This window comes from Sander vitreus, chromosome 12 (assembly GCF_031162955.1).
Source record: "Sander vitreus isolate 19-12246 chromosome 12, sanVit1, whole genome shotgun sequence".
Classification (NCBI taxonomy): domain Eukaryota; kingdom Metazoa; phylum Chordata; class Actinopteri; order Perciformes; family Percidae; genus Sander; species Sander vitreus.
In genome coordinates this window covers 22,168,236-22,178,862 of record NC_135866.1, presented here as the reverse complement: position 1 = coordinate 22,178,862, position 10,627 = coordinate 22,168,236, and the positions used below count along the sequence as shown (strand labels likewise).

At 42.5% G+C, this 10,627-nt stretch overlaps 1 protein-coding gene across 2 annotated transcripts; it reads right to left on the bottom strand.

Annotated features, from left to right (window-relative positions):
- Positions 1 to 1,725: 1,725 nt before the first annotated feature.
- LOC144526887 (kidney mitochondrial carrier protein 1) lies at positions 1,726 to 9,219 on the bottom strand. 2 transcript variants are annotated; one of them, XM_078264606.1, is made up of 9 exons: positions 9,031 to 9,219; positions 8,768 to 8,915; positions 8,338 to 8,432; positions 7,969 to 8,054; positions 6,471 to 6,566; positions 5,988 to 6,112; positions 4,005 to 4,128; positions 3,329 to 3,409; positions 1,726 to 2,821 (listed from the first exon to the last, which is right to left on the bottom strand). In XM_078264606.1, the coding sequence occupies exons 1-9, from the start codon at positions 9,092 to 9,094 to the stop codon at positions 2,780 to 2,782; spliced, it is 861 nt and encodes a 286-aa protein (XP_078120732.1). In that variant the 5' UTR covers positions 9,095 to 9,219; the 3' UTR covers positions 1,726 to 2,779. The 2 variants fall into 2 exon arrangements, with proteins under 2 accessions (XP_078120732.1, XP_078120733.1); XM_078264607.1 differs by lacking the exon at positions 8,768 to 8,915.
- Positions 9,220 to 10,627: the final 1,408 nt, after the last annotated feature.

Sequence of the window (10,627 nt, the reverse complement as noted above, 5' to 3'; positions counted from 1 at the left end):
TGGCATATTGTACGTTTCAGTCAACTTGTTCGCTCTATTCTTCTGCACGGTAGCATCAATGAACTCTAATATTCACATAACAGTGGTGAATGAAAATGCTAATTAATTAGCATTTTCTTTTGCTGGTTTTCTAGAAAGCTTAAAGCAATTATTATAGACTTACCTGTGATGTTTTTCAGGGAAAGATTTTTGCAGGATCTATTGCCACCCCTTGTTTGAAATCCTCCTTTTGTCAGCTTGTTGTTCACAGACCAGACGTAGCTGTAGCCTACAATTGATCACAATGTTCACTACAGGCACAATTTCAAATTGCAGGAGGCGGCAGATTTTTTTAAAAGATGTTTCAGACAGCTTCCTAAGCAAGGTATTTTGATGTTATGCAAAATCTGTGTAAAACAATGTATTTTCAGGAAGGGAAAACCATTCATTTTATTCAAACCAAGCACCCAGGCATTTTCTGAGCATCTTTCAAATGCTGAGAAAAAAACCTATTCTGTGTTATTTCAGTCCATATCTCAACTGCAATATTGAGCAAAAAGAAATAGCAATAGACCTGTGATTTGTTTTTATTTGTCACGACTGTGCAGTCCAGAAGCAGCAAGCTCCTTGTTACAGATGGATCAACGGACTACGATAGATTTGTCTCCTTGTCTGCATTTCCATCCGCTCGCCCATTTATCCATCCATTTATTTATCCGCGTGTTGCAGCAAGCAGCGTTCTCATCTGAGAAACGTCTGAAAGAACAAAAAGAGGAAAAAAAGGCCAGGGTGTTTGGAGCAGAGCAGAGCCTTATTTCTCTGACACAAAAGCTCACTCTCTGATCCATGGAACACAACAGAGCCAGCCCCCTGCACCCTTGGGCCAGGCAGCAAATAATACCCATAATGCAGCATGTCTGTGACTGCCGGAATCCCCCGTGGCCATACTTGTCCAGCTTGTAGAGGACTATGCCAGAGCCGTGATGCCAGGCAGCAGCCTATAATGCCAATTTATAGATGCCAAATCCTGGCACACGCCACACATTATTCTTATTCTCTCATTCAACTAGCCTTTTGAACAGTGAGGGGTGTTTTTGAGTCTTGATTCAACATAAATGTCAGCCGGTCTGAAGCAAAGTGCCCTTAAATGTCCATAGTATATGTACTGTACACAAGTGTTTAAACCAGCATACAGACCCTCGTGTTCTCCATCAGGCTCTGTGGCATTGTTAAAAATTAAGTTATTTAACGCAGCCATGCCTGTCACACCAACAATAACATGGCAGTGCAACTCATGGTGGCTTAGATGAGGCAGATCCAACAATAACAGTTCTCACACAAGTAATAAGTCCCATTGTGATGCTCCCTAAATAAAAGAACAAGGCGCACACACACAGAGCAACATTTCCCACTGCACTCTTCTGAGCTCACATCCTCATCAAAACAGCTCTGATGAAGGAAAACTGGGAATTTGCCCACAGAAATAAGAGAACAATTACATCTGATTCCTCTGAATAATTCATAAGTCATTGTTTGTGGGATGTTGCGTGTACATGTGTGTTGTAAAGAAACTGGGCAATCCCTCAGAAACAACACAGCTGTGCTAGATTTGTGGCCTCAAAGTTGAGGGTTGGGAATTTAAGAAGACTCATAAACAGCTATTAGTTTCAACTGGGTCGGGTTGTGGTGGGCCAGTGTAAAGCTCCACAGTGCCACACTGTGGTGAAAAAAAGCATAACACTGACATACTGGGGTTTTCTCTTTTATTTCAAATATACAGGCCGACAGCAGCCTTGTACACCAACATCAAAAGTACACTTTGGCAGCAATAACCACACACACACACACACACACACACACACAAAGAAAGCTCACAGATAAGCACACAGCGTGCAAATACAGCAGATGAAAATAGTTAACTGTGGAACATGTGCAGTTGTTTCAGTGCCTTCGAGCAACAAACATCGTCAAATGATGCACTTTGGATACCCTAATCTGTCTCAATGGTCTATACCTAAAGCAGTGAGGGAAATCATATGCAGGCAATATATGGAGTGGACTCCCAGCTGCCCCAGGTTATTTTTCTGCAGTTGCTGGCATGAGGGACTACTAGTCTCGCCACATATTCTCATGTGTAGGCAGACTGTTTTATATGATGTTATTTATTACAGTACACTGTGATGTATTTTTGGCTCTTAACTCTGTCAATACTCAAGGGAAACTAATACATAATTTCACCTTTTCACACACACACACACACACACACACACACACACACGGAATGATCACTGCGATTGTCAGCTGTTGTCCCACATTCTCGGACCTACTGCAGACTACCTGTATCACAAACTAAGGCACTCAATTTGGGGACCACTTTTAAGTGTAAAAGATTGAAACCCCTTGTGATATTAGAGCCATTTTAAAAGCAGTTTCTGGCTGAAGAAAAGGTGTCATAAACAAGAGTCTTGGACTGTTATTCTTTCCAATATACAGACCCATAAATTAGGTGACATGAACCTAAGGGGTCATTATCAGATTTAAATGAGCAGTTAAGCTTCACATAGCGTGTGGATGAGCTAAAATAAGTGTCTTCCACACTTGCCACAGGCTTTAGGAGACATGTAGCCCAAACAGGAATTAGGCAAATTTTCACGCCACTCCTCATACAAGGGTCTACATCAACCCCCTTCCCACGTTCAGTGGATCCATCACCATCCAGCCAGTCGCGATTTTGGTCCTCTTAGCTCGTCTCGGAGCGTGAGCACATACTCGTCTCTTCTTCCCTGGCTCGTTCTCCGAGTCACACATTGATCTTCTTCAGCTGTTCATATGTGAGGAAGAACTGGATACAGAGTAAAGGAACATATAGGCAAGAAAAGTTTTTTTTTGTTGAGCATGGGAGGCTCACAGGAATTTTGGCTCTTTCTGTACTGCAGCTCAAAATCTTGTTACCATTTCCTGTTACCTCAGACTACTCAGCTGTAACAAGTCAATAATCTCATTAAAATTTTCAGGCATGGTTGGACGCATGATGACGACCTGACAGCACTTCTCTTCCCCCTGTAACTGTTTGGTCTTTGCAGAAAGACTATCATAGAGTTCACACTCCACTCCTTCCTCTTCCCCCCCGCCAGGTCCTCTCTAACCAGGGGCAGTGGGGTACAGAAGCAGTATTTTCACAAAGTGACATAAGAGTGTTAGCTAGCATTAAGCTAATCTTTTCTCACTGAATGCATAACAGAATTTTCCAAATTGTTGCCCCTGCTGATTTCTCCAGCTCAATAAAATATTGCATCACAGAGGATATATGTAAACAGAGTGGTGCACTAACAAGATGGTTAAAGGATACAATGATGTTCCACGGTCCCAGGCGGAGCCAGTTGGGAAAGAAACCCTTGTAAAGGGCCATGAAGCCCTCTGAGCGCCACGTCTGAAAAATAAAACAAACATGTTAAAAACCCATTTTGTCTTATTATCCTCTGATGATCGTTCTAAAGTCCTCTCTGGGCGTTTTTTTTTTTAACTGGGTTTAGACAGTTAACTGGGTGACATTAAGGTCTGATCTTGATATTTAACATTACTACATTATATTAAATATTCATTCTGGAGGCCAAATTCAAATCAAACGTACACTCATAGGCACTTCTTTATAACAATTTGACTCTGTGGGCTGCTTTTAATGGCAACATTCACAGATGAAAGTCATGAAGACCAATAAAAAAAAAAAATAGTCAAACTTGAAGCAGCAGAGGGTGCGATATCCTGACTTTTAGTCCCTAGTGTGGGTCAAACTTCAAAACACTGGATCCTACATTTCCCAGAATGCAATCAATAGTATATTTTTGTTAGTCCCACCCTGCCTAGCGCACATCTTTTTCGGGTGTTATTCTTTCAGACTTTAAAAGCTCCCTCCAAGACATTACACAACGGGCTGAACAGTACTGCCCATAACGAGTAAACAGATCTTCATTTGTGAAATCTGTGGAGTGCTCCTTCTGAACAGAAACAAGGGTAACGTGACTGACCTGCAGTATACAGTCCAGTGTTCCCTGGTACAGAGCTACTCCTCTCTGGTTCATCATGCGTGTCCGGACTACATCCACTGGGTTGGAGGCCAAAGCCCCCGCCAGACCACACGCAAAGCTGGACCTGGGGGACAGCAAGACACAGGTTCAAATGACAATCTGTAGGTTCCTTCATTTTGTCCCTTAATTAAATCTTTGGTGCTAAACAGGTCATTGCTGGTGTGTGTGTGTGTGTGTGTGTGTGTGCGCTGCTGCCACAAATGTAACAGATGTTATTTCCTCCAACGCTGAGTATTTAACCTGGTGCACACTGAGTAGTGTCTATGGGTTGAATGACTATTGTGTTGCATCAATTAAGCATTGACAGAAATGCAAAAACAAACGAACACAGAACATGTATGGTTGCTTAATGCGAGTTCTACTGTCGTTTTGAAAGACAATAGGTGCTTTCCGACCGGATAGTACTTGTACTTTTTAGAGGAAAAGTACACTTCTAAGCAGTTCTAAGAACTACTCTCCCCCAAAATCTTTTTTTCCGTTTGCGTTCCTACTGGCCAAGTGGCCATAGGGACTGGTAGGAGGGGTAAGGGAGTGACGCAAGCACGGCAACGGTCTTTATAGCAACGTCACTAGACCTTAACGCCACATACAACAACAACAAATTATGCTAATACTTGTGCACTTTTCCTATATTAAATGGACGTCCATTCTCGTAATGTTTTGCTCAACACAGACGGGGCTTTATTATACTCGGAACAGACCCCGCCTCTGCCTGCCGCGCTGTGGACGTGTGTGTGTGTGTGTGTGTGTGTGTGACGGCTGGCGAGCCGCAGGACACGCTTGTGGAGTTTAACTCTGAAAAGACAGTTAACCACAGGTTCCCGTTAATCTTATGATGGACATGTGTTGTGATATTTAAACAAACAAAGAGTCAACAGTGAAATAAAAGCCTCTTATTTACGAGAGCGGTCTGAGAGACCTCCAGCTTACAGCGAGGTGTCTGAGCATGACTGGCTGAGCGACGAGCTAGAAGCCGGGGCAGGCGCTTGCTGGCTGTCGCCTCACTTCATGGAGCTTCTGAACTCCAAAAACTTTGAAGCAAATTGTCAATTCGGCATCAATTTTCGCAAGACTGCCTATATTCGAAATCTAAACAGTTAATTTCTCACCTAAAACGTTGTCAGAAGTCAATTTAATGATGAATAAGATGGTGAAAAATGTCCCGTTGTTGGTTGGTGCTCTGTCTGCAAGTTTCGAGTTGGCAGTGGGCGTGACTTATAAGTTCGACCAATCAAGTACACCTAGGAAAAGGGAAAAGACCCTGCTCTGAAGTAGGAGCTAAAAAAGTACGCTACAGCGGCCAGAGGAACTTAAAAATCCCCAAATGTTTCCTGTCGGAACACGACAAAAAAAGTGTTCTAGGAACCTTTAGTTCTAAGAAAAATCCCTCCGGTCGGAAAGCCCCTAATGGGACAGTCCTCCACCAGCCTGCCCTGAAGTAGGAGCTGAAAGAGTTACAGGAACTGCGGCCAGGGGAACTTAATAATCCCCAAATTGGTCCAGTCAGAACACGAGAAAAAAAGGGTTCTAGGAACTGCAAAAATCCCTCCGGTCGGAAAGCGGCTATTGTCTACCTCAGAGCCCCCCTCTACAACAACGACCCTCTCCATCCACAAAAGAGATGTTAACAGGCTGATTAAAAGTCAGAACCCCCGCAGGGCAACTGGACCAGACTGTCTCTCCTTCTACCCTGAAGCATTGTGCTGATCAGCTGTCTCTGATGTTCACTGACATCTTTTCACACCTCAGTGATCTCTGTGGTTATGAAGTCCTTTCAGCGCCTTGTTCTTTCACACCTCAAAACCTTTACTGACCCACTCCTGGACCCCCTGCAGTTTGCCTACAGAGCCAACAGGTATGTAGACAACACAATCAACATCATTTCCAGAAAAATGCAGCCAGGAGTAGGATCTGCAAACTTACACAAAATGTGTGTACACGTTGTCCCCCATGTAACCCGACAGGATCAGATGCTTCTTGGTAATGTCATAGACCGGTAGCTCGACCCCGACCACGATGGCCGCCCGCTGAGCCGTAAGAGAGACACCCTGAAGCAGAAAGAAAGGAAGTGTTACAAGATTGAAGATTTGAGTTAAACAGCAGTGTCTACCTGTAACACATGGAAACTGAAGCCCTGTTCAGACCTGGCATTAACATGCGTGGGCAGCTCTTAATACAGGTGTGAATGCACCCAAGATGCATTGAGATCCGATCGCTCAGACCACATTCAAATGTGTAGGATATTACTACAGACATTCCTGTAATCTTACGTCTGCTGTATAAGCCATATGTTTACTATGCGTTTATTTTTTATATACAGCAGAGGGGGAAAGTGAGATTTGATCACAAGCTCTGAACAGGGCCTGAGGTCGTTTAACAATGCAAATGAAGCATTTTTTTCTGTACCTTCCACAGCCCTCTTGTTCCCTCCTGCTGGTAGATGTTAATGAAGTTGCCCATCATACTGCCCTGGATCACATTTCCCTGAGCCTGCATGCGGATCTGGAAGAACAAACAGAGGCAATGTCTATCAACTTGAGACAATTAAAGTATATACAACCAGTGTGGAATGCTGTGGGTTCGCCAAGCCAAGTACGGGGGTGTATTAATCTGGCCAGCACCAGAATGCAAAGGCAAATAAGTTAGAGGGAATGTTTGGCAAGCACGATGCCCTAAAGTATTTTCTCTATCCTCGTTTCCAAGAAATCTCCAGCCCCTGCTTAACTTGTTTTCATTTATATTGGCTGCTGGGTGCAGATCAGCTTTGGTTTGTCTGGCTCGAACTAGAACACACCGTGATGAAAACGCAATGTTCCAAAGCTGTAACAACTGCCATTTGTCTCTTAACCCCTAATAAACATGCCATGTGGACGGGAGGCCTTATGCCTAACATGGCATGGTGAGAAGAAGCCATGCTAAAAATTAGGAGTACAGATAAGCATGTGCAGACACAAATTATATTCATGCATCCATATCGTTTACAGAACACTATATTAAGCCTCAGACACTTTAGTCTATAAATAATCCACAGGTCGGGGCTTGATAGCACTAAGATGCCCTTCACAGGGGCAGTTGGAGCATGCGCATTTTACTTTAAACACTTTACTTCCGTTTAAGGTGTATACATGCAGGAATACCCTGGTTACTGAAGGAGTTCTCTTGGTCTGTTAACCTGGTTATGAGAACTCCAATTTTAACCGGGGTAAGGTGTTTACATGGCGCGAAAGTGGGGTATTGCCTTAACCCGAATATAATAGTTTTTTTAAACTGCATGTAAACACACTGACTGACACATCTAGAAAGGGCATATTAATCCCTCAGTTCTTCAGAAAAAAAAGTCTAAAGTACAGTCCTACCTAAGGCTGCATGAGTATTTACACTTGTAAATCATGTCTCAATGACGCACGTCATCCTTAACATAAGCCTTCCCCTACTATATAAAAGTAGTGGAAAGCAACACAGTTTCTTCTGGAGTTCAATCTACTCTATGCCATGTTAAGGTCATGAATACAAGCTCACATCAGCCTTCTGTAGCCTTGTGATGATTACATGTGGGATATGTAGGATTCTGTATTGACATCGATGGAAGCCCTTAAGTTTGAAAAGCCAATTAATTATTACATTTAAAAACAGAAAATAAATGAACATATGAATACTTTCAAGTTGGAGAAACAGACAGTAAAGAACAGTGCTCATCTAACACAGCAGTCTTGTTTTGTGTTGTTTTTATATGAAAACAACACAAAACAAGACAAAACTGCTGTGTTTTTCAGTTGAAGAATTACTACATGCCTTATTGCTGCAGTTCTGAAAAACAAACCGGCTCTACTGCTTTGGGAAAAAAACTGACGAAGTGACAAAAACAAGTACAAACAACACCATGTTAATGTGTGCAAATAGTTACCTTCAGCACATCAGTGGGGTTGGCGATGGAGGAGGAGATGACTCCAGATAGAACACCACATATCATATTAGTCAGCAAGGTCTCATCTGAAAGAGGAGAAGAGTGGGAGGCAGACTGTAACTGTGAACAAGCAGCATTCGATACCATGTATTAGGCTGGCAGTTGCAGTTTGTCTTTACAGTGTTTTACAGAAGCGCAAACAGTTACACTTAGCTCCAAGTATGAAAAATTAGGAGACATATTTAAATAGATCACACCCTGTGACCTTCAAGAGGAATGTGCATGTGTCGATGGGGGCAGGTAACCCCCTGCCAAAATGTGTGCGGAAGTGTGCATCTGTGTCAGAAAGAGAGAGAAACTGGGACTCACCCTCTGGTCTTTCAACCAGCAGTCGCTTAAAGCTCTGGTATGTGCCAATTTTTATGGTCCCATAGGAGGCCTGGCGCAGCATAGCAGGAGCTATTCTGTAAAGGTCGAGTTTATTGTAATTACCTGGTACCACAATATATCTTTACAGACCCACAACTGTGGTTCGTAACTCAGCAAAGGCAAAAAGTCTCTGCACATAAGAAAAACAATAAAACATTTAGACAGGCAAAACGATTACAGATCCCCCCTCTTTGGGTAGATGGGGGTGCAAAGGGGTCGAGATAAAGGTAGGTGGCAGGACAATGGCTGTCACAAAAGTAGGAAGTGTAAGAAATACTATGTACAATAGAGGTATAAACAAATGATAGGGCCAGTACTTATATAAAGACAAATATGTAGGGACTACAAAACATAAATTCAGCATACTGACCCTGAATACAGTGCCCGGAGCCCCTCCTCTCTTCCTATCCTCACTAAAGCATGGAGCATGCCTCTGTACCGAATCTCTCGGTATTTAATGTCGCCTACTTGGCCTTGAACTTGAAGACGAGTCTTGGCTAGGTCGATTGGGAAGGTCCCTGCAACAAAAACCATGGGATACTACCTTATGAGACTGTAAATCACAACAGAGGTTTAAATAATGAATAGTAATCTACGTAGCTCGGCCTACCCGCCGCTCCATTCATCACTCACCGCATTCCGCCGTCACGGAAGCTAGTCCGCCGAAAACAAAGGGCTTCCAGTTGACGTTCGACATTTTCTCCAACAGTGTAACGATTCACAGTGAAAATCAACCGGTGAACCGGCGAGCAGGACTACTATCTGAGGAATGTCTGCAGCAGCTGCGTTTCAGTCCCCGCCGGCGTTTTGAGAAGTCCAGCCCCGTTTAACCAATGGATGTATAAACCGCTCCTACTACAAAGCTCCGCCCGCCGCCCCTCCATTGGACGCTGTCTTCACTGTCCCCGCCCACTGCATGTTGCTTAGCAACCTCACCAGACAGTAGAAAGGAGCCACGAGATCATAAAATAGATATAAAACACACACACACACACACACACACACACACACACACACACGTCTATATTTCTATATCACTAATCCACTAACCACACTTAAAATCACATTTACTTGAAATAATGGAGATTAGTGATGAATGCTGTTATATTTGCATATTTACTAGATAAGCACTGTTCTTTACTGTCTGTTTCTCCAATTTTAAAGTATTCATATGTTCATTTATTTTCTGTTTTTAAATTTAAAATTAATTGGCTTTTCAAACTTAAGGGCTTCCATCGATGATGTCAATACAGAATCCTACATATCCCACATGTAATCATCACAAGGCTACAGAAGGCTGATGTGAGCTCGTATTCATGACCTGAACATGGCATAGTGTAGATTGAACTCCAGAAGAAACTGTGTTGATATCCACTACTTTTATATAGTAGGGGAAGGCTTATGTTAAGAATGACTCCAGTGCGTCACTGAGACATGATTTCAGGCCACGCAAAAATCAGTTAGCTAGTTTTTACCAGAATTTAACTAAAAGTTTGGAGAAACGCAAACATGAGATGTCTTTGTACTTGCCCTGATGAAGGCCTTAATGGCTGAAACACGTTTGTACGTTTTAATAATTTAGCCGAGAAGATATTAAAAGCTTTTTAAACTTTACCCTTTTGAGTGCCTCGGTTTCCTTCAACCTTTTTACACATAAAGATGAGTCTACACACATTAACATACTCTCTAGGTCATACAGTATACAGTAGTATATCACTGCGTGGAATTTTAGCCTTTTTAAGGACTCCTGTGCTCCTATAGGTTAATGTGACATCTGATCCCAGCCTGGAAATTTCTTCTGCCAAGTCCGCAGAGAGGTCAGAGGTCACTGAATATCTGGAGCCCACATGTGATTCAGTCTCTTTAAGCAATGCAGAGGTCCAAAAGGAAACTTTGGTATTATAGTTAGCTGAGAGCCACTCCTATTGTTTATTGGCGAAAGTGTAACAATGTGGAATAATAATAAGCAGTAGAGAATGAATTTATTTGGGAATAAACAATAAAAAAAAACAAATAAAATTGAATGGCAGAGCTTTACTGACAAAACTATATTCATACAGGAAGTGTCACCAATCATCCACAGTCATGTGTAAAGAGCATGTATGTTTCTTGTCTAATTATTAATATAATCTTCACAAACTTCCGTGTATGTTGGACCATGGTTCTTTGATTATTGATTATGACGTGATGCAAATAGGCCAGTGATAAGTGCATTATGTGTGGGTCATAC

What these genes read in the sequence shown, in the direction of transcription:
- LOC144526887 (XM_078264606.1), bottom strand. Translation starts at nt 9,094, where the DNA reads ATGTCGAACGTCAACTGGAAGCCCTTTGTTTTCGGCGGACTAGCTTCC. An exon ending in CTCCGGGCACTGTATTCAGG is followed by an intron (nt 8,433 to 8,767) that starts GTCAGTATGCTG and finishes CGACCTTTACAG; the next exon opens with AATAGCTCCTGCTATGCTGC. An exon ending in GAACAAGAGGGCTGTGGAAG is followed by an intron (nt 6,113 to 6,470) that starts GTACAGAAAAAA and finishes TTTCTGCTTCAG; the next exon opens with GGTGTCTCTCTTACGGCTCA.